Raw genomic sequence first — 23095 nt, forward strand, 5'->3', positions numbered from 1 at the left:
TTAAATGAGAAATAGGTAACGTTTGGCGAAACGTGTGAATGACTCTGCTGTCAGTATATGCACATTGCTAAGCAGATAAATAACGTCTGAATTGAACAGGAATCAACAGGAATTGGTTTGCCCAATATGTAGATTATTACAGCGTCATGCAGTGCGCACCGTAAGCGGAAGGATATTTGCGATAATCGTATAAATATTATGATCTTGAAAATCACCGGTGAATAATTCTGATAAACGTTGCATCATTAACGTAAGTGCACCATTTCGCGAAAAATCAATATATCGAAAAAATCCTACGTACGTCTCTTGCTGTTGCTCTATAGAATCGAAAAACTTTGGTTTTTTGTTCCAGGTCAAAAATTGCGGGAGTTAGATTTCCGGCCGTGGAAAATAAGGCACCGACGGAGAAATGCTGCGCAGCCGCTCATTTGGTCATGAACGAAGTTGAAAAAAATATTGTTTGTACTTCATTACTAGAATTATAAATCCCATTTTACAAAATTTCGATTGATCTCTTTATTACGCAAAAAAAATTCCCGAAATATGCGTATTTTTTTCGTGCTCTACAGTGTGATACCCCCTTAAATTTTATATCAATGAAATATAGAATTAGAATTAGATGATATTAATGTATTATAATCGAATGTAGTCATTCTGTTACACAATATTATTTAGCAAGTTTTCATCGATAAATGTGTTGCATAACGCAAGACTGATAAAGGAGGTTAACGTAAAAGAGGTCACAGATAATAGATTTTTAGATGCGCAAACATTCATCGCGTTACAGTTTATTAAGCAGAATTGAGTAATCAAACAATATAATTAAAAACTTTATTCATTTATTTATCATTTATTTATTAATAATGAAGATAATTTTAAAAATACTACGTTCTGTTTTAAATCCTTAGTATTATTTATAACTATAATTTGCAAGCAAAATATGTAGAAGATTTGTAATCCATTTTTTTTCAACATGTAATATATAAAAATATGCTTTTATTGTCAATCAACAGTACAGAAATGCATATTACATTAGAATATTTCATACATATATATGTAGAGAAGTTTTAACATTTACGTACTATAAAATCCTGAGTCGTACAACAGAAGTAATCACATTATCACTGATTTTAAAATGTTTGATGGAAAGGTGGATGATTTGTGACATCGCATTCTTCATCCGGTAAACGCTGACAAGTGAGTACAGGAGGTACCTCGCAAATGCATTTAACGCACACAGAACTATAATCTGTAGCTTGATTCAACTCATCGCCGCGGTGCATGGTCATATTGCCGAAATGACAAACGTCCTTATCTAAAAAGAACAAGTCTTAATAAGACATCAAGAGACACGGTAGTGTCTCGTGCTAAGTACGCGCGCAGCGCGAGCCCGCCCTTTACACGAACGGACGAGTTGCGAGTACCCGAGATTTTGAGATCTCAATAATGACTGAACGGGTCGAGTTCTGACCTGAGTGTTTGCTTTACGCGATAAAATTAACTTTAAGATATTATATATCTCTTTGAGTATTTTATTATTGCATAAATCTAACTAACAATCTAACTAACAATTTTCAAAACCAAAATATCAAAAAAAATTTTAAAAATAGATAAATATAAATAAAATAAAATTGTTTTTAACGAACAAACATCATACGCGCTAAGGCGTGTCAGTTAACACGTCGCATCCGTACACTAGGAAAAAAAATTAGTGCCTTCAACAAAACTGTTTCGTTAAGACGTTTTTTAAGAGCAACCAAATATCTTGTTTTCCATAACAAAATATTTAGTTACTTCTGCTAAATGTATTTTTCTAATTTGTTTTGTGGACCAAATAATTTGTTGACTTCACATACAAAAATTAAGCATTTTAGTTATTTACCGTAGAAACTCATAATAATGAAATTTTCTTTTACATAAACTAAAATAATGCCCAATAAGTACAATTTTTTTTCTATGCATTAAAATTTAGACTTGATATCTCCGAATCTCAAAGTAAGTGATTCTAAAGAGTAGTAAAGAGTAATGCATGCTGAACACGAATCCAGTGCAGTTTTTTTATTTTTATTAATTTCTATTATTTTATAAGTCGTGACCAAGCCATAACGAAGTTAAGGACGTTCTCCGGTGGCAGTTGTGCTCAACTCAGACGCACGGAGTAATGATATGGTTGACAACTACTTCCGTGCGCAAAAGTCTGAAACTCGTCTAGCCGCGCAGTTTTACTCGATCTGGCAAATTTTTGTTCCGTTTCCATTTCTCCAATACCAATCATAAATGAGTACGTCCTACTTGTTTATTGAGCATTCTAAAAGTAAATAATAATGAATCATAAAGAAAAAAGATTAAATAACTTGATTTAAATAACGTTGCCCATAAGATCTTGACGTTCTCTACTTAACCTATATGTCGCAGCGGTAGCAACGTTGCCAAGTCTCGCAGTGATCTCTCCCTCTCCCTGCCTCCGAGCAGACGAAAATTATGTCCGATAGTGTTCTTTAGACGACTATTTCTCAAAAATAAATACCGCTTGCTATATCGAACTTTATTGTCACACGTTACTAATAATATGAGGCATCTTATACTATTTTTTCAAAAAAATTCTAAGAAAACTGTACTTATTATTCATTAAAATGTCCGTGTCGAGAGAGCTCAACATAGGGATCCCGTGTTAAAAATCGGAACTTTGAAGCTGAATATCTCAAATTTTAGTACCGCAAGGGGCATTGAATAAAACGCCTATGTATAAAACGCGTTTAATTAAACATATACTGAAAGTTTAAGAAAATTTCTAAGAAAACGATTTTGCCGGTGAACGTCCTTAAGAAAGCTAAATAATATGTGCTGCGTATGCTCGGAGATAATAGAAAACAGAGCCGATGAAAAACAGTGCATTTCGTGCAGGCGTAAGGCACACGAGTGCGTGCGCTCGTCAGACTCTGTTTTTACACGCTTTAACTGTTAGCGAAAGAGAAAATTGATTTCCTTGAAATTATTTTCCGCTTTCCATTTTTCTACTAAAAAACAATGAATAAAGTGTATTTTATTATTTTTTATGATCAAAATTATGTATCTTTATTTAAAATCCACTCCGAGAATGAAGACACGACTCCGCCCCGGGAATTTTGATTTTTCGATTTTTGCCCCTTTGTCGTTTTTACTCTATACCGATTGAACAAAGCGACGTAGACCAAAAATGCCTATATAAATTTTGTAGCCAAGGGTTCACTCTTTACAATGGTATACTATATTTCACTAAAATTGAATGATTTATTTTGTTGTTAAAAATCGGCACCGAAAAAATAGGGTCGACTTCGCCCCGGTTTCCCCTACTAATAAAATATTATAATACTCGCAATAAAGAAATTTACACTACCAAACGCTTTGTTCTCCATAACAAAATTCATACAGTTAAAGATTTTTGGTTGTTATAACAAAAGCATTACGTTATAAGAACAAAATATTAGCAACAAAGATATATATTTACAGCAATTAAACGAGTTTTGTTGGGCATATTTTAACCAAATTATTTTATCGTTACAACAAAATTTTGGTTCGTACAACAAAACATTTTTCCTAATGCATAATTAGTATCGCTGAATGTTCAAATGTGTGTCGATGCGTCATTTATGTTTCAGTTCAATAAGCGAATTAGCTTGTATAAAATATATCTTTACATTTTTTCTATGAGTCAATAATTAATAAAATTAATAAAAGACTAGGTTAAATTCTCAAGAGTATTATCTTGGATCGTTTAAAAACCATTATATTTCTATAATGTTAAATATGAAACGTACCATCAGGATTTTTGTCGGCAGACTTCAAGTCGTCTTCTTTGTGAATAACAGTGTCGTTGTTGTTTTCTATAAAACCCGATAATCGTTATTGCTTAGATAACATTGACACACGCACGCACGCACGCACGCACGCACGCGCACACACACACACACACACACACACACACACACACACACACACACACACACACAGACGCGCGCGTACAAAATCACACTCGTGAACTTACGACATCTCGAAAATACGCTGCAACCAGTCTGCGGCGATTGAGTGGAATAATAAACCGGAGGGCAGTTATTAAAAATGTTGCTTGCATGACGGAAATCGGGACTGCAATACGGATGTTTAGGCTTCACGCAGAAAGGTTCGACGTTTTTTCCTTAAACCATAAAATTTTTTATGAACGTAAACATAGATTTATATAGTTTTAAATTAGGAATTTATATCACAGAATTGTTAGTGTTCACACATTACTGAAATATAGATAAACACGAATTTAGCTTAATTGTTATCAAACAATTAAGGATTTTAATCGACGACTGGCTATCATCGTCATGATAGCCAGTACGACCATTGATTTTGGTCAGATTATCGTCAAGACACAATGGTCGTATTGTCATGACGATGATAGCTAGTCGAGTCGATTAAAATCCTTAATTGTTTATTAACTTTAGGCGAAGTAAATGTTTTTTATTCGGTTTAATTATGACAATTATTATGACAAATATTATGACAATTATTATGACTGTTACGTCCAGCGGACTCTACGATATCCCTTTTTCGCGGGAATTCTTATGCGGCTAAGATAGCCCTAAGATTAGAATAAACAAGCCAAGTACGGACGGTTATCGATCGGGGTGAGGTTAGATCTCCTCGCATTTCTTTTTTTTATGATCAAACTACCCATTTGCTTGGGCAACTAAAAGCACCCTCTCAGATAATAAATTACTAACAGACGGGGGATATGGTGACCAGATTCTCGTCAACCTCGTAAGGCCCATAACTATAAATCCGGCGACACGACGCGCAGAAAGGAGCCTTAACTTCAGACGAGGGATGATGGGGATCTGTATTACATCTCGCGACTCACTCAAAACTGGCCGTGCTATGTTCCGACAAACAGAAACGAAACCTAATACGTGCTTTTAGAAATCTTAAGAGGACGTGGCGGAAGTTTCTGTTTGCAATAAAACTACACTTAAAATTGAGAAGTATGGATCGTCTGTCAGCATAGAAACGGGGTCGCGAGATAAGTAAGGAACCCTAATAAAAGAGAAATCGGCGATAGCCGAAAAACAAATGCGTCACTGAAAAGAACCGATGGGTTACACCCCCAATAAGACAGTGGGGCCTTAAGAGGGGGGTTACCAATGGAAAACTAGAAAAATCGATAACCGTCTCTAGCTTTTTAGGATAGGCGTAAACTCAAATCTACCTCTTGGGCAAGAAACATCTCGCCCAATAAGAATTTCCTTAAATAACAATTAGAAACATCCCGCCAACCAGAAATCCTTTAAACGAAAACCAGACACATCCCACACGAAATCCACCCCTTCCATCCTTCGAACCTTCCTATAAAAATCGCGACTTTGTGCAGTTGGAGGCACTTCTGATCCAGTCCGAGACGTCTTAAAATTATATTTACCAGCCGTACTTGTCAACTATCATCCAGCTGTATTCCTCAAGTGAAACTAGATTTCTGTCGGGTCGCGAGTCGATTCTGTGCGCGTCAAGACACATCACAGAACCGAGCCGAACCTACCTCCGGAAGAATCCGGCCCAGTCACCTCAGAGATTCCCCAATCACAACCGTCAACAGTAAGTCCGAGATACCCTCTCGGTTATCTATATACATCCCTACAGTATACATATATATATGTGTGAATACCATACTTGAGAACACGTATATATATTTATATATAAGTATAAAATCGTCTTTAAATCTCCCTCTTTTTTCGAAATCAAAATCACAAAATAATTTTAGTGAAGTCAAAAATTCACCGCCGCAAGTTTTTGGGGATAACTATCCGAAATCGGCTATTTCGGAACAGGCGCGCCCGCATAGTGGAGCAACAGCTCTTAGCCTCATTTCTAAGACGCGAACAGTCTCCGCATATCGAACTCGCTATCCCCGATTCTCCCTCTTCCCGATCTCCCTCATCTGCCCGTTGTTCCCTTGCGTATCGGGTGTTCCCCGATACCCCAGAATCTTCCCCCCTTTTTGAACCTTCCTACTCTCCAGTTCCTTCCGAGGAACTCGCGGAGTTCCGGGAGAGATCACCCTGCAACTTCTCCCCTGTTCCTTTCGACGGAATTCCTTCCCCTCTAGTTCCACCACCCTTTATCGTGACAGATCACCCTCTCCCTCCTTTTCCGACTCGAGTATCGAAGTACTCGAGGAATCCTCCCCGCGTTCCCCATCCCCTACTATAGAAATAGTATATGAATGTATAAATTTATAACTATCCGTTAACCAATCATCGTATCGTAATCATAGCCTTTTACGTAATCATAAATTTATAAATTTAAATATTTTATTCCAATAACTATGTTACCAAATTTGAACCCTCGTTTTTACTCACATACATAGTCAGCACTTATTCTTCCCAATCTACTCACCAAATGTATCGTTGACGAGCAGAGTATCTATCTTTATAAAAATCCTCCCCGATCTTCCGAATTTGTACCAGGACAAATGTCAACACACACGCCCACACACCACACTTCCACGAATTATTATATACAACGTATATTACAATAATGATTCTTTAATTTGTAATAATATTTGTTCTATTCCTTTACAATAAATGTTGTAATTATTTGATTAAAATAAACTCAATGTTTACTCATTTATAAATAAAACCTCGCCCCTCACTACCTCTCTAAATCGCACAAGGTCCGATCCCCGGTAATAGGGATATTATCCTTGACCGAAAACAGGACCGCGAGTGCACGAAAACTCTCAGTAGGCGTAATAGCGTCCCTTCTGGACGTTGACCCACGACTAGAGTTTTCCGAAAGGTGCATTCGACTCGAGGCACGCGCCCTTTCAGCGTGAACCCGAGATACCATAGAGATCTCGTTACGTCTTCCTTTACCCCCTCCCTCGGATACCCTTTCCTTCGCTATCCGTCGAACCAATGTACCTAAATTCCGGGGTCCTGACGTAACATGACAAATGCAATATATATATTTATGGTGTACACTGTACAACAAGTGTTGAATTATTTAATTTACTTGCTTATTTATCGATAAATAAGCCAATAAATAATTATTTATTAATATATTGCATCGATGTAAGTGTTCATAATACATCTATTTCATTGAAAATTGACATTTAGTTTATATTTGTCACATTTGTCATAAGAATTTCGTGCACTGTATATAAAAATATAAGTGTTGATAATAACATTAAAATCACTCATTAGCATGTATTTTATATACATGTTTTAAGGTATATCTAGCACTGAAAAATTTAAGGTAACTGTCTCGTCAGGGCATGTATTAGATAAAGTTTTCGATTTCGGTTTTTATATCAAATTATATGATCAGCTTTGCAGTCGATTTTTTCTGTGGCTCCTTACCGACTATTTACTCTAGAAAATCGATCTCGAAAATCACAAATTTTGCATTACTTCATACAGAAAAGAAGGCTCTATCACGGTTTCAATCACATATTTTCGTATTTTTCGATTAGATGAAGTGAGAAAAAAACATTGCTTTTTGTACATTAGATTTCGAAGAATCCGATGCAACCATAAAATATATAGGTTACCGGAGATTTCGCTGCTAATTTTTTAGTTTATTTTAGTGAAAATGCGGTAATCGAGCAGACATTTTTTGGTCGAGGTGAGGTTGGGAAGACTTGGCAACGCCGCTGGCTAATCACTGTAGTTGCAGGTTATGGGGCTCGTCTTTCTTACCCGAATTGGATAGTGATTGACACCCCTGTCATGCGTTTTGAAACCCTTTCTCAGTAATTGTCAAAATTCAATCGAAAAGGAGATGTAACCTCACTTGTAACCTTTCTCGACGACTCGCATGATCAGCTGATCAAAACGGAGTCAAATGAGAAAAATCACATAATTTGGAAAAAGTAACATACTTTGTCACGTATGAAATTTTACACCATAATTCATAAAATTATTTTTCCCTTAGCAAAAATTGCCTGAAATATATTTCTGAACGTGAAAACCTACAAACAGTCACATGACTAGCACGTAGCGAGACAGCTACCTTAAAGTAACATAAGAGTAACCTAAGATTATCTTTACCTTCATAGCCTGGCTGGCATATACAGGTTAAATCCGGCTCACTCTCAACACTGAAGTGCTCTCCATCTCTATATTCCTTTCCGTTTACATTACAGATAGCTCTGTCTTCGGGATTTTCAGCTACAAGACGTAAATGACTTTATTTAAATGTTATCCATATATTTTTAGGATAGAAAGGTTTTTTTTGTCGGCATGTGGATTGCTATTATTGAATATGAAATTTAATTATGATAAAGCAATTTTATTGTGGCTTTCTGATTAACAAAGTTCAATAAATGTATTAACTAAAAGGGGTATATCGCAAAAATGTAAAATTATTAAAAATTTATATTTTTAACCCTTTTCGGTCACACTTCCCGAGAATCCCGCACCGGTTACACTGGGTGAAATACACCCCCAGCGTATTTGCACGTGTATAAAAAATTGTAGGTGATTTTAAAAAAAAAATATTCTGTTGTAGTTCAAGTCTTCCTTAAAAAGACTGTATAGGTTTGATTTGCAAAAAATTAATATGTAACATACAAACATATGTAAAAAAATTGTTGAAAAAAAAGTCGGAAAAGTGACTTTTCACAAAAACTAATGTAACTTTTTCAATTTTTAAGATATTTTAATTTTTCAAACGGTTTTTTCATCCTCAGATGACGCACTTTTCACTGATTATTGCAGTTTATGGCCGTTCCAAAAAGTATGTTGATTTTGAGGTATGAAAGTGCGATTTTTTGCGGAAAAAAAATGCCGAGAAAGAACTAACGGGCCGAAAAATATACCACCGACGGGGATCGATACTTGAAGGTCCCAACTACCTTTAGATGGCGGCACAAGGCCCATTTCCATTGGTTTACTGGATCGTTTTCGAAGTCAAAAAACGCTGGGGTGTATTTTACCCAGTGTGACCGAAAAAGGTTAATTATAATGATTTTCTCATCGAGAAAGGACATAATTGGGATATAACGATGCGAATTTAATATAATATTTAAATGCATAAAAACTAGTGTTATCAATTTATCGCGAATATACGTAGAAAATTTATAACTTTTAATTAGATTATTGTGCTTACGACAAACTTCCTCTCCAGGGCAACAATTTAACGGGGATCTCTTTCTATAGCAACCTGGTTTCGCTGGTCCTTGAAAACAATCAACTATCGCACAATTAAATGTGGCGCTATAATAAAAGCAATTACATAATTTTAATAAGAGGAATTTAATAATTAAAATATTAAAAGGAGACAACAATGAAAAAATTGATGTAAAAATCTTTATTTACATTTTATCATATCCTGGGTGGCAGGTGCAACCAATGTCACAAGGATTCGCATCTTCTTCTTTGAGTACCTCTCCGATCTCGTACTCTTTACCATTGACATAACACTTGCTAGTGGATCTCTGTTTTAGATGATCACAGTTGTATTTTGTTGCGCAACAATCGCCCTCTTTCTTAAACACCGGGATACAACCGAGAACCTCGTAATACGCCAGTGGTCCCGGACATTTTGTTTTATCGCATTCCTCTTTACAAAAAAAAATTTAAAAGAATTTAATGCGATATATTACTGACCTCACAAAAATGGATGTTTACTAGTCAGATAAGAGAATCGTTCTGAATCCTTACAGTTACGTCGTTATTCGTATTTTCGGAATTTTGAGTGGAAACAGAATTATTCACGAAGTCTAAATGTCAAAGTTTGTACAATAATACTGAATCAATTTTAAGAACTCTCTAAAAAAATACGTCGTTTCGTTATCTCTTAAATTTTATTACACTTGGTAAAAACATATTTTTAATTGACAAATTAGTAAATGAAATGATTATTATTATATAAAGCGTGATTTATTATAAAGCATTTATTGTTACATAAAAATTTTCTGGCGTTGTAGAAAATGTGTCTTTTATAAAAGCAACGCAATTATAAAAGAATTTGGCAGTTACTTAAAAAATTTAATAGCTTCAACACGCAAATTTTTTTCGCGATTTTACCGTAAATTTATTATTAACTGGAGCTGTAACCCGAGATTACGTTGGAATATTTGATCAAAAATAATAAATGACTTAATTATTGCCTTACTGTAAGATTACGCAGATGAAATCAATATACTCGAGAATAACTCTTTTTGCAACAATTTATCACACGTTTTACGTAAGCGTCGTCTTCTCCATCATTTGCGACTCACCTCGATCATCCGCGACTGTGGTGGTGATGAACGCCAAATAGGCGCATATCTGAATGAGAGAACGAGAGCCACGACGTGTCATGTTCGAGCAGCATAAAAACTTTCGCGACTTGCGTAACTTGCGTCTGCGCTGCGTCATTTATACCTCGACCAGTGACCACGATCTGGAAGTGGACACAAACAAGACGGTAAATATATATATGAATGACGCAGACGCAGGGATATGGTATATTGGAAGAGGTGAAATAGTATAGTGTACGGGAGTGAATTGAAACATACGCAAGAAAAAGAGTTAGAGAATTAGAAGGTACAATAGAGAGGAATATGCGTACACTGAGAAACCTATTTCGTTGGAATAATCAAATTTTGGTTGGCACTGTTGTTCCGGTCACAGACACAACTTAAGTTATTTGTTTCTATATGAGCAAACAAATACTTTTGTTGGAAAAATAAAATAATTTTGTTGCAAGAATATGTATGTGTGGAACCAAACATTTTGTTCAAAGAACAAAAGATACAATTCGGCTACAACCAACCCAGTAAGCAAAAAATCATTATTACAATGTTATTGCAACGATATTCTAGAACTTGTAATATTGTTAAATATGTAATGTTGAAATGGGAGTGCCATAACGTTGCAAATAACATTGCGCTAAGGTTTTTCTATCATTCCTGTAATGTTGTTGAGATAAAAATTTAAACGTACTATCAACTTTATTACAATATTATATTAAGATTACCGTAATATTAATTCTAACATTTATTTAAAGTTCTTATTGATGTTTTATTTCTATTACAGGCAACATGTTTTCAATAAATATGCAATAGTAATAAAATACCTCAATATTTATTGTCTAATTAATATTTAGATTGCTTTTATAGACCAGGCTTGGACAACTTTGAGCTCCAGAACCACGACACTTCTTTTCTATCCACGGAAAGTAGGGGAGTGTCGTGGCTCCGGAGCTCGAAGTTGCCCAGGCCTGTTATATACTAATTTGCATTGGGGAATAATTCACTAATTATCATAAAAAAGTTTTATTTATATAAAAATAATATATACCATATATTACAGTTTTCAGTTTATCACAATAATATCTTTGGTAAAAATCACTGATCCTAGCGGAAGGTTTTGGGATAAAACTCATCTTTCAAATAAAAAAATTTGTTACTATAATAATCACTCGCGCGGAGCCACGCAAATAAGATAATATGTTTATCACTTCTTGAAAAATAAAAGTAGAATTAAATTAGTGAAAAAGTTACTTATAAATTATAACGCGGCAAACTATAATAATTTTATTTTATGGAGAGTATATACCGAAATACATTACATTACCTTCTTAATGTTTTTTTCTTTCCTTACGGACGTTTACGAATCTGAACCACTCCATTACAAAGTGTTCAAAATCTTTTTCTGTATTCCGAGGGAATATTGCTCTAAAAGCTTCTGGAATAAGAAAAATTCAATATAGTTTATTGTTAGATGAAAGAAATAAATAATGTTAATTTAACAGCAATTAAAACTTATGATAATTATTGAAATAACACAAAAGTTTCCGGAATAGTTTACATATATACTAAATCGATCAAAAGTATTAGTTTATGGATTAATATTTTTCTTTTATTTCGTGAGAATTTTTAACGTGTATGTGTGTCCTGCTTTTTAACGATGATTGCCACAAAAAAATAGGAGACAATTTCAATAAATTCTGAGACATAAAACATAGCATTTAATACTGCAAGTAATATATACATCTCTTAAAAAATTACTTACTTTTAATGCTCAGAATTGTGTGTGTGCGTATCTCCAATTTTATAATTATTTTTTTGGCCAGTCCATGAACACATGGAGGCTGTCATCAGAAAATGTAGCACTCAAACTTCTTCTAATAAAATCCTTTTCATGTTTCCCTCCAATTAACATAACCTTGTTCACCTGAAAAATTTATACTTGTAATTCTATATAATGCAGTATATTATTATAAATTGCAAGGAAAATAGTTCAGAAGACTTTTAAAATATAGTAACACATATTATAAGATATTATAGAACATATTAAAGGATGTATATTATAGATATAAGTTATTTGTAAGATTAAGAGTCAGAGTAACCACCCAGTAAGCAAGGAACATTAAATTTACGTTTAGAAATATTGACTTTATGTGTATTTTTTAAACGTTTTTTAATAATATTATACACATATTTGAAAAATATTATTTCGTAATATGATTTTTCTGAATGTTGTTAAAATATTTTAAAAACGTTACAGAAAATATTGTTCAAATGTTACTCTGACATTTATTTGAGATCAATGCAACAGTTCAAAATTCCTTGTAATTTGGACTTGGAAATAACGTTGGTAGTATATTAATTTTCTGTTGTTAGAATGTTATTGTTTCATATTGTGCGCAACGCTCATTGCGACAGACAACAGCCATGATGCGTAATACATTATCCTACGTACATACGATGCGTGAGTGCGTATACACGCGTGTGGATCGAGCAGTGCGGAGTGCTCTTTATTTACAGTATATTTATATATAAGTAAGTAACTATTATATTCTAAAAGTTGTATATTAATAATAAGAACTCAATTAACCATACGTGCTATGAATAGTAGCTGATATGATGATCTATAACCTATAATTTAGGTTAACTACAAATAACGTTCTTTGGGTATCGGTAGAAGCTATATAGTGGAATTATTTGCTATTTTCTTGCAATTTACTGCCGATTATTTTCAGCTGTTTGAGCGCGTCGAGATCATGAGCAGACGCACGCTTGTCGCAACAGCCAATCGGAAGCAGTAATAGTTCTGGAGACTGTAGTCGCATTATCTTACATATACGTATGATGCGTGAGTGTGTCATATATACGTATACGTTTGTGCTTGTGCTGTCGAGCACTTTTAATTGTATACAACATTTTTATATGGGTAATTATTATATTCTAAAACTTGCATATTAATGATAAGAACTCAATTATCTATATGTGCTGTAAATAGGTAGCTGGTGATTCAAGATCTATTTTTCGACCTATATATAAGAGAGAGATTTGCAGAAGAAAAGAAATATACCAAAGTATTAAGGATCGAACATATTTTTGATGTACTCGGACCGCGAGGCTGAACAATATTCTGAGGAAAGTATTATACAAGATACAAAGATTGGACAATATCTCCCCTTATCTTCCATTGACAATTTGAAGATATGCTAAAAACTGATCCAGAAGCTTTCATGCAAGTTGTAAGTAAAGCTGCTTATCACAATTATAATTAATTCTATAAACATTTACAAATAACATTTCGGGTTAGTAGTTACATAATCGTAGTAGATATAAATTTACACAATAAAATCAGACTTTAAAAATTTAAGAATTAAGAAAAGACTGTAAGAGATATCTCCTCTCCCTCTCTCTCTCTCTTTCTCCCTTTCTCTCCAAGAGTAGTAAATATAATATTTGCAATTTAGAGTCGACAAAGAGATCACCAGGACTTGTAATTTTTACCGATTTTTTGGTATTATTTTAAATGTAGTGCCTATAGCAAAGATAGTAATTGCGCATTATCTGTATCTACTATGTTTATAGTGATTTTGATTGTGGCGTAACATATGCATATATTTTTTGTTTATGACACAATTTATTAGATGAAAAAATAGATGAAAACTCTAAAAGTGTCAGTAACATACAGACAAAATCATCCAAACGTCATATCAAATAAGTACTAACGCATTCACACTACATTGTTCAAGTCTTTTATGCATATAGATATTCTATATATAAATGTGTGTTGCTTTGTTTTACCATATTTAGCAGAAAGATTAAGTATTTATATATAAAAATCTTCTTGCAAACTTTTCGTATATTTTTAAGCTTTTAAATTTAATGGAAATGGTACAGTAATATTTTTTTACAATTTTCTTTAACGAACCAAACATACTGATAATATATAAAAGTTGTACAATTTTTGTAACAGATAAATATTTACATTGACAGCTCGAGATCTTTACTTTGAAATTTTTTAATCATTTATTGAGCAAATGCTCTAATTGATTTACACCTATTTTTATTATGTAAAAGCATTTGTAATTCTATGCAACCAATGCGATATATGTAAATTTTCTAAAAGAAGGTAGAATTTTGTCGGTAAAGTTTTCAAATATGGTGTCCTTCAAAATCAAAATGTATTTGTATTAATCTCTATAATGTATTCAACTGTATGTTTTATGTATAAAACGATCAAATAGAATCTTGAAGAGGAGCACCCAATGGGTCTAAAACCAAAAATGGTTACTCTGACTCTTTTTACAAACTTATATCTATAATATATGTCCTTTAATGTGTTCTATAATATCCCATAATATGTGTTATTATATTTTAAAAGTCTTCTGAATTATTTTCCTTGCAATTTATAATAATAAACTGCATTATATAGAATTACAAGTATAAATTTTTCAGGTGAACAAGGTTATGTTAATTGGAGGGAAACATGAAAAGGATTTTATTAGAAGAAGTTTGAGTGCTACATTTTCTGATGACTTAGCCTCCATGTGTTTATGGACTGGCCAAAAAAATAATTATAAAATTGGAGATACGCAATTCTGAGCATTAAAAGTAAGTAATTTTTTAAGAGATGTATATATTACTTGCAGTATTAAATGCTATGTTTTATGTCTCAGAATTTATTAAAATTGTCTCCTATTTTTTTGTGGCAATCATCGTTAAAAAGCAGGACACACATACACGTTAAAAATTCTTACAAAATAAAAGAAAAATATATATATCCATAAACTAATACTTTTGATCGATTTAGTATATATGTAAACTATTCCGGAAACTTTTGTGTTATTTCAATAATTATCATAAGTTTTAATTGCCGTTAAATTAACATTATTTATTTCTTTCATCTAACAATAAACTGTATTGAATTTTTCTTATTCCAGAAGCTTTTAGAGCAATTATTCCCTCGGAATACAGAAAAAGATTTTGAACACTTTGTAATGGAGTGGTTCAGATTCGCAAACGTCCGTAAGGAAAGAAAAAAACATTAAAAAGGTAATGTAATGTATTTTGGTATATACTCTCTATAAAATAAAATTATTATAGTTTGCCGCGTTATAATTTATAAGTAGCTTTTTCACTAATTTAATTCTACTTTTATTTTTCAGGAAGTGATAAATATATTATCTTACTTGCGTGGCTCCGCGCGAGTGATTATTATAGTAACAAAAGGGTCTTAGGTTTGATCTCGACTCAGTCTGCATCCCGCATGTACAGTCCTCGTTTAACTTGTTTCCCTGTAAGGGGTTGATTAAGAGGAAGTAAATGGTTTAAGGATTGAAAGACCTGTATGTGGTTTAATAATCCGTTTTAGAAAGTTTGTAGAATGAAAAAAAATACATAGGTCTAGGCAATAGTAAAAAGAAAATTTTTATACATTAGAAATAGTGATTTGTGCTATATGATCTAAAAGGATAAGGTCGAAGGCACTAACACCCTCATTCGAGGGGACACATTTCAAATAAAAAAGGAAGATTTTGATAAAATTATTTGGTTTGACATTTTTTCTCAATATTACGTTTAGTTTGTATTCAAGGATCAACGACGAAAATGTGGAACCACATCTGATCTTGCCTTAAAATGCATTTTTTCCTGGATTTGAGACAGAAATCTGATTTTTTTATTTGAAAGATGAGTTTTATCCCAAAACCTTCCGCTAGGATCAGTGATCTTCACCAAAGATATTATTGTGATAAACTGAAAACTGTAATATATGGTATATATTATTTTTATATAAATAAAACTTTTTTTATGATAATTAGTGAATTATTCCCTAATACAGATTAGTATATAACAGGCCTGGGCAACTTCGAACTCCGGAGTCACGACACTCCCCTACTTTCCGTAGATAGAAAAAAAGTGTCGTGGTTCTGGAGCTCAAAGTTGTCCCAGCCTGGTCTATAAAAGCAATCTAAATATTAATTAGACAATAAATATTGAGATATTTTATTACTATTGCATATTTATTGAAAACATGTTGCCTGTAATAGAAATAAAACATCAATAAGAACTTTAAATAAATGTTAGAATTAATATTACGGTAATCTTAATATAATATTGTAATAAAGTTGATAGTACGTTTAAATTTTTATGTCAAAAACATTACAGGAATGATAGAAAAACCTTAGCGCAATGTTATTTGCAACGTTATGGCACTCCCATTTCAACATTACTGAAATTTCGGAATCGTGGTCAAAGTATGTTCATAATGATGTTCTATACAACATTAAGAACTACATATTTAACAACATTACAAGTTATAGAATATCGTTGCAATAACATTGTAATAATGATTTTTTGCTTGCATTTTTGGTTTTGGACGCATTGGGTGCTTCTCCTCAAGATTCTATTTGATCGTTTTATACATAAAACATACAGTTGAATTCATTATAGAGATTAATACAAATACATTTTGATTTTTGAAGGACATACGACATACCATATTTGAAAACTTTACCGACAAAATTTTACCTTCTTTTAGAAAGTTTACATATATCGTATTGGTTGCATAGAATTACAAATGCTTTTACATAATAAAAATAGGTGTAAATCAATTAGAGCATTTGCTCAATATATCACAAAAATGATTAAAAAGTTTCAAAGTAAAAGATCTCGAGCTGTCAGTGTAAATATTTATCTGTTACAAAAATTGTACAACTTTTATATATTACCAGTATGTTTGCTCCGTTAAAGAAAATTGTAAAAAAATATTACTGTACCATTTCCATTAAATTTAAAAGCTTAAAAATATATGAAAAATTTGCAAAAAGATTTTTATATATAAATACTTAAGCTTTCTGCTAAATATGGTAAAACAAAGCAACACACATTTATATATAGAAGATCTATATGCATAAAAGACTTGAACAATGTAGTGTGAATGCGTTAGTATTTATTTGATATGACGTTTGGATGATTTTGTCTGTATGTTACTGACACTTTTAGAGTTTTTCATCTATTTTTTCATCTAATAAATTGTCATAAACAAAAAATATATGCATATGTTACGCCACAATCAAAATAACTATAAACATAATAGATACAGATAATGCGCAATTACTATCTTTGCTATAGGCACTACATTGAAAATAATACCAAAAAATCGGTAAAAATTACAAGTCCTGGTGATCTCTTTGTCGACTCTAAATTGCAAATATTATATTTACTACTCTTGGAGAGAAAGGGAGAAAGAGGGAGAGAAAAGGGAGGGAGAGGATTTTCAAAGTCTGATTTTATTGTGTAAAATATCTACTACGATTATGTAACTACTAACCGGAAATGTTATTTGTAAATGTTTATAGAATTAATTATAATTGTGATAAGCAGCTTTACTTACAACTTGCATGAAAGCTTCTTGATCAGTTTTTAGCATATCTTCAAAACTCAGATAATTGTCAATATGAAAAATAAGGGAAGATATTGTCCAATCTTTGTATCTTGTATAATACTTTCCTTAGAATATTGCTCAGCCTCGCGGCCCGAGTACATACATCAAGAATGTTTGATCCTTAATACTTTGGTATATTTCTTTTCTTCTGCAAATCTCTCTCTTATATAGGTCAAAAAATAGATCTTGAATCACCAGCTACCTATTTACAGCACATATAGATAATTGAGTTCTTATCATTAATATGCAAGTTTTAGAATATAATAATTACTTACTCATATAAAAATGTTGTATACAATTAAAAGCGCTCGACAGCACAAGCACAAACGTACGTATATATGACACACTCACGCATCATACGTATGTAAGATAATGCGACTACAGTCTCCAGAACTATTACTGCTTCCGATGGGCTGTCGCGACAAGCGTGCGTCTGCTCATGATCTCGACGCGTTCAAACAGCTGAAAATAATCGGCAGTAAATTGCAAGAAAATAGCAAATAATTCCATTATATAGCTAGCTTCTACCGATACCCAAAGAACGTTATTTGTAGTTAACCTAAATTATAGGTTATAAATAATCATATCAACTACTATTCATAGCACGTATGGTTAATTGAGTTCTTATTATTAATATACAACTTTTAGAATATAATAGTTACTTATATATAAATATACTCTAAATAAAGAGCACTCCGCACTGCTCGATCCACACGCGTGTATACACAATCACGCATTGTACATACGTAAATGTACGCATCATGGCTGTCGCGATGAGCGTTGCGTACAATATAAAACAATAACATTCTAACAACAGAAAATTAATATACTACCAACGTTATTTCCAAATCCAAATTACAAGGAACTTTGAACTGTTGCATTGATCTCAAATAAATGTCAGAGTAACATTTGAAAAATATTTTCTGTAACGTTTTTAAAATATTTTAACAACATTCAGAAAAATCATATTACGAAATAATATTTTTCAAATATGTGTATATATTATTAAAAACGTTTAAAAAATACACATAAAGTCAATATTTCTAAACGTTAATTTAATGTTTCCCCACCAACACACAAACGTTAGGTAAACGTTTAAAAATCGTTTTTCGTTCGTAAACCTGCCGAATGGTTTTTTTCTCTAACGATAAAAACGTCCTGCGTGGAGACTAAGTCTAAAAACGCCGCGTGAACGTTTTAGAAACGTTCAGATCCGAACTGTATACCTCCTGATCTCCCCGCATAGAGGGCGTAAGACTCGCAAGCAATATCGTCCAGTATCATTTTGGGCTTGGGTATCATTTCATCTATTTAACCTATACGCATACGTTTTTCTTGAGTCAACTGAATTGAAGTGCAGAGTCTGTGTATTTTCGACGACGAGGAGGAGAGCGTGAAAGTGGCCTCCTTCTTCGTCCGTTTGTTGTGTCGCTGCGTGCATATCGCGAATAATAAGATAATAAAAAGTCATTCGTGAAAGTGTCGTCCGCGGTTTCGCGCTGCTTCTCTCGGCCAGTCTCCATCTCCGTCCACTCTTTCCGCGCTCATCATCCGTTCCTACGTTCCTTTCCTGCTTCCTTTTCCACCTCTGTCCGTCAGCTGAACGTCCGCATCGTGGCGAAAACGGTGTGAAAGTGATCAGAGAAGAAGAGAAGGAGAGAGAGAGAGAGAGAGAGAGAGAGAGCGAGAGAGAGAGAGAGCGAGCAAGGAGAATCGATGTGCTTTGGAAGCCTCAATAATGAATGGTAAGTGTTATATCTTTGTATTATTTTGCCTTTTTTACCTACTTGTATGTACCTACGTTTGATGTAACGTATTTGATAATAATTTAAATAACATGATATTTGATGTAACATGATAATTTGTGTTACAATTTTATATTATTTTTCTGAGGCTAATCCTTAAGATAATTAATATCTTACATGCATTAAAAAGGTTATGATGGTTTAATTCTATTATTTTTATTATATTATAAATCTCTAAAGGCTATATACATATATTACATTTGTCGTACGACAAATGTAATATTGGCCTATAAAAATCAAAGTTTCGATTTATAAATTTTTTACACATTTTTATATGATCTTTTTTTATTCAGTATTTTGATATTTAAAGTATTTTTAATTAAATAAAGACTATAATGTTATTTCAGTTTTATTTTTCCACTCTGTACCCCGGTTATTTTTACTATGACATATCGTTTTCTGTACTTTTTGGCCGAGAGCTAAATCAAATTTCTTTTAACAGTATTGTATTTTACGAAATGACCGAGTTCCACAAACGATCTATCGGGGAGCGAAGGCTAAGGAGATACGCCAAAGCTGAAGCTGAGAAGGTATTCGCTCATATATTAGAAGATGATGAGGACATTTTAAACGCGATTACAGCAGATAGTATTATAAATTCACATGAGATTCAAGATATCTCTCATGATTCCATTGATAATATTAGTGAATCTGCACATAGCAATAAAAATTTACAGCTTACAAGGCAAATAAATGATGATAACAATAGTGAATATGTTTATATGAGACATGATCTGTTAGCAAGTATTGAATCAGATAGTAACTCAAGTGATGAAGATGGAGAAGACAATGATGAGGATGAGCAAGTGAAATTCAGGCAATGGCTAAGAGAATGGAATTTAAAACACAATATTACAGTGGAAACGTGCAGAGAGCTTCTTGCAAAACTAAAACCATATTATCCAGACTTGCCCTTAGATCCGCGGACTCTCAATAAGACGCCTAGAGTAACATCAATTGTAGAATTCGGTAACGGTTCCTATGTCCATGTTGGATTAATACCAGGACTTGAAAGACGTACGCCTACAAAATTGTAGACTAAAAAATTTTGGCACAAACAAAATAGGTTTATGTTAATGTTGATGGAATAAATATGACCAAAAGGTACCTGTTATTCTTTTGATTAAATCATGTTCAGCACTTTTTTAATTTATTTTAGGATAATGTTAAATTTCACCTCTTTCATGCAAAAGGGACTTCCACAAAAAGACGAAAATCAAACAAGCCGGGTCAAATTGTTGAGAATAAACGTGGAAAAGAAAATATTGCTCTGAATGATCAACACGACCAATCTGGTATTTAATTTTATTTTTGCATTGTAATACTGCAATCTATGTGATATATGTGGTTTTGTATCTGAGATTCTCGCATTAATGCTTTGTAATTTCTAGATAAAAGCTTTGAAGAAATGTCTATGACAGAATTTGTCTCAAGGATTAATAGTACAAAAAAGAGCAAAACTGGAACAGGTGTGTTTTTTATATAGAGAGTGAGATTACAGACAAGTAATATAGATCTTTACATTTTAATTTGGTTTTTCACAGCGAGTTCAGAAGCTGACGAACACAGAAGTCTGGAGAACATAACTGAAGAGGAAGAACCAAATGAGAACGATCCAGTTCAAACAGATACAGCCGCCGACACAGATGGAAGAAGAACAGGCGTCATAGGTACAATTTACTATATTCATGAGTACAATATTATTTGTATAGTTTGATGAATATTAAATTTAATACATTTCTTGGTTTTCAGCACTTTTGAAACAAATGTATGAGAAAACTAAAAAAATAGAACGAAGGCAGACAAACTTGGAAAACAATATCGAGGAGATTAAGCAACTTCTACTTTCTAGAACAGAGACTTTGACTCATCCTAAAGATTTACCAAAGCTGCCTCTACAAGCTTATGCTGATTGAAAAAAATAAATCGAGAAGAGTCACAGAAAGACTATGTTGTAAGTATAAAGAAGTTATTAATTATTCAGTATTCTCTGCTTTTTATTAACATTGTCATATCTTTTTTAGATCAAGAGACTATGTCTAGCTGCTAGAGGGACCAGTGATAAAGAATGCCAAGCGAGTGATGGAAAAATTAATGTCCAATCATGTTGGTACCTTTTACAGTTGGCAGGGAAGTAGCGGAAAAAAAGATTCATTTAAAAACACTGTTATGATGGAGACTGTAAGACGTAAGTATCTTTTAATGCTGTTATATTTATATTCACTCTACTCGTGCCACCAAAACTGTTTTTATCTTCCGCAGTTGCAATAAAAAAACTTCGTCATGATGTGGATATGGGTACTGCTGAAGACGCAATAAAAGACTGGCTCAAATCAAGAAAATTTGCCAAGAATAATGCTATTCTCTTAATATTGAATAATGTGAAAAAAAAATTTTGTGTCCATTTTATTTTTAAGATTTGTAATAAGTCTTAAATAAAAAACGTTTAGTTTTATATATATGTATATATATGTTTGGCAAGCATCACATCAAATCAAACAAACTGTCTCAGTAAACAATTTTTAAGATAAAAAAGTTTAAGATTACCTTTTTGTGTCTTAAAAAATTTTGACTGAGACAGTCTTGTTTGATACGATGTGATTCTAGCTTATATTTTATTTTCCGTGAAACACGTTTTCGAGAAACGTTTCACTAACGTTTTGTGAGAACGTTTATCACAAACGTTGAGCAAACGTTAGGCAAACGTTTAACCAGGTGGACATTTGCACCTTTTATGAACGTTAAGGTTCGAACGTTTCTGAAACGCTTAAATAACGTTTATGTGTTGGTGGGGTTCTTGGGTACTGGGAAATATGGAGACTATTTGTTTGAACGAACAAAGAAAATTGTGTTGTATGGAGAAAAATAATTTGTTGGGTTACAAATTAACTATAAAAATAATTTTTGTTTTGGACAACACGAATTTAAATAATATTTGTTAAGGGAACTTTCCAACAAAAAAGAAAAGTTGGTTTCTCTAAACAACCTAATCATTTGCAGAAATCAATAAATTTAATTCAACGAAACAAAACTCTCTCTCTCTTTCTCCCTCTCCCTCTCCCACTCTCTCTCTCTCTCTTTCCCCCCCCTCTCTCTCTCTCTCTCCCCCCCTCTCTCTCCCCCCCTCTCTCTCTCTCTCTCTCTCTCTCTCCCTCTCTCCCTCTCTCCCTCTCTCTCTCTCTCTCTCTCTCTCTCTCTCTCTCTCTCTCTCTCTCTCTCTCTCTCTCTCTCTCTTCAATCAAATATCATCATCTATATCGCAAAAGTTATATCTTTAAGTATTATATCTAATTTATTTTTGTTCCTAATCTTGTCACTTTTTTTGTATTACTTACAATTGTAATTATTAATATTTGTAATATTTTTAGATTATGCCCCATTTTCAATGTTAGAACGAAAACGCGTGTCGTACGGACAAATGCTCATCGTTTCTTAGAATTTTTCGTTCAGACATTAGAAATGTTATTGTTACTTTATATGATCAAGAGACACGGAAGTGTCTCGCGCCAAGTGCACGTGAAGCGAGTCCACCGTGACTCTTTTACGTACGCGAACGCACGAGTTATTGCGAGTACCCGAGATTTTGAGATCTCAATA

The 23095-nt window shown here is 33.1% G+C and overlaps 2 protein-coding genes, 2 long non-coding RNA genes and 1 pseudogene across 7 annotated transcripts in view; 3 read left to right on the top strand and 2 right to left on the bottom strand.

Annotated features, from left to right (window-relative positions):
* Mas (trypsin-like serine protease domain-containing protein masquerade) overlaps nt 1–1188 on the top strand; it is a 52810-nt gene extending 51622 nt beyond the window's left edge. The window contains exon 12 of one of the 2 annotated variants that reach the window (XM_071790909.1): nt 353–1188. In XM_071790909.1, the coding sequence (XP_071647010.1) occupies nt 353–485 (133 nt within the window). In that variant the 3' untranslated portion in view covers nt 486–1188. The remainder of the gene's footprint in view (nt 1–352) is intronic. The other variant, XM_071790910.1, reaches the window with a different exon arrangement.
* On the bottom strand, nt 977–12992 carry LOC139820543 (uncharacterized). Its single transcript, XM_071790923.1, has 10 exons — nt 12851–12992; nt 12021–12182; nt 11583–11693; nt 10244–10407; nt 9339–9582; nt 9130–9236; nt 8070–8189; nt 4025–4174; nt 3798–3863; nt 977–1315 (listed from the first exon to the last, which is right to left on the bottom strand). The coding sequence occupies exons 4-10, from the start codon at nt 10380–10382 to the stop codon at nt 1131–1133; spliced, it is 1011 nt and encodes a 336-aa protein (XP_071647024.1). The 5' UTR covers nt 10383–10407; nt 11583–11693; nt 12021–12182; nt 12851–12992; the 3' UTR covers nt 977–1130.
* On the top strand, nt 10532–16064 carry LOC139820547 (uncharacterized). 3 transcript variants are annotated; one of them, XR_011734000.1, is made up of 7 exons: nt 10532–10782; nt 12632–12790; nt 12991–13181; nt 13251–13491; nt 14705–14860; nt 15190–15301; nt 15415–16064. It is a non-coding gene; the product is annotated as an uncharacterized lncRNA (long non-coding RNA). The 3 variants fall into 3 exon arrangements; XR_011734001.1 differs by having other exon boundaries at nt 10536–10550; XR_011733999.1 differs by lacking the exon at nt 10532–10782 and having other exon boundaries at nt 12563–12790.
* LOC139820552 (uncharacterized) lies at nt 15875–18618 on the bottom strand. Its single transcript, XR_011734007.1, has 3 exons — nt 17969–18618; nt 17643–17895; nt 15875–16010 (listed from the first exon to the last, which is right to left on the bottom strand). It is a non-coding gene; the product is annotated as an uncharacterized lncRNA (long non-coding RNA).
* Nucleotides 18619–18808: 190 nt separating this feature from the next.
* On the top strand, nt 18809–21963 carry LOC139820544 (uncharacterized; annotated as a pseudogene).
* Nucleotides 21964–23095: the final 1132 nt, after the last annotated feature.

The sequence above is a fragment of the Temnothorax longispinosus genome, chromosome 10 (assembly GCF_030848805.1).
Source record: "Temnothorax longispinosus isolate EJ_2023e chromosome 10, Tlon_JGU_v1, whole genome shotgun sequence".
Taxonomy (NCBI): Eukaryota; Metazoa; Arthropoda; class Insecta; order Hymenoptera; family Formicidae; genus Temnothorax; species Temnothorax longispinosus.

Coding starts and splice junctions, on each gene's coding strand:
- LOC139820543 (XM_071790923.1), bottom strand. CDS start 10,382: ATGACGCAGCGCAGACGCAAGTTACGCAAGTCGCGAAAGTTTTTATGC. Junction 9,237..9,338: donor CACCCAGGATATGATAAAAT/GTAAATAAAGAT, acceptor CTTTTATTATAG/CGCCACATTTAATTGTGCGA. Junction 1,316..3,797: donor TGCCGACAAAAATCCTGATG/GTACGTTTCATA, acceptor TGTTCTTTTTAG/ATAAGGACGTTTGTCATTTC.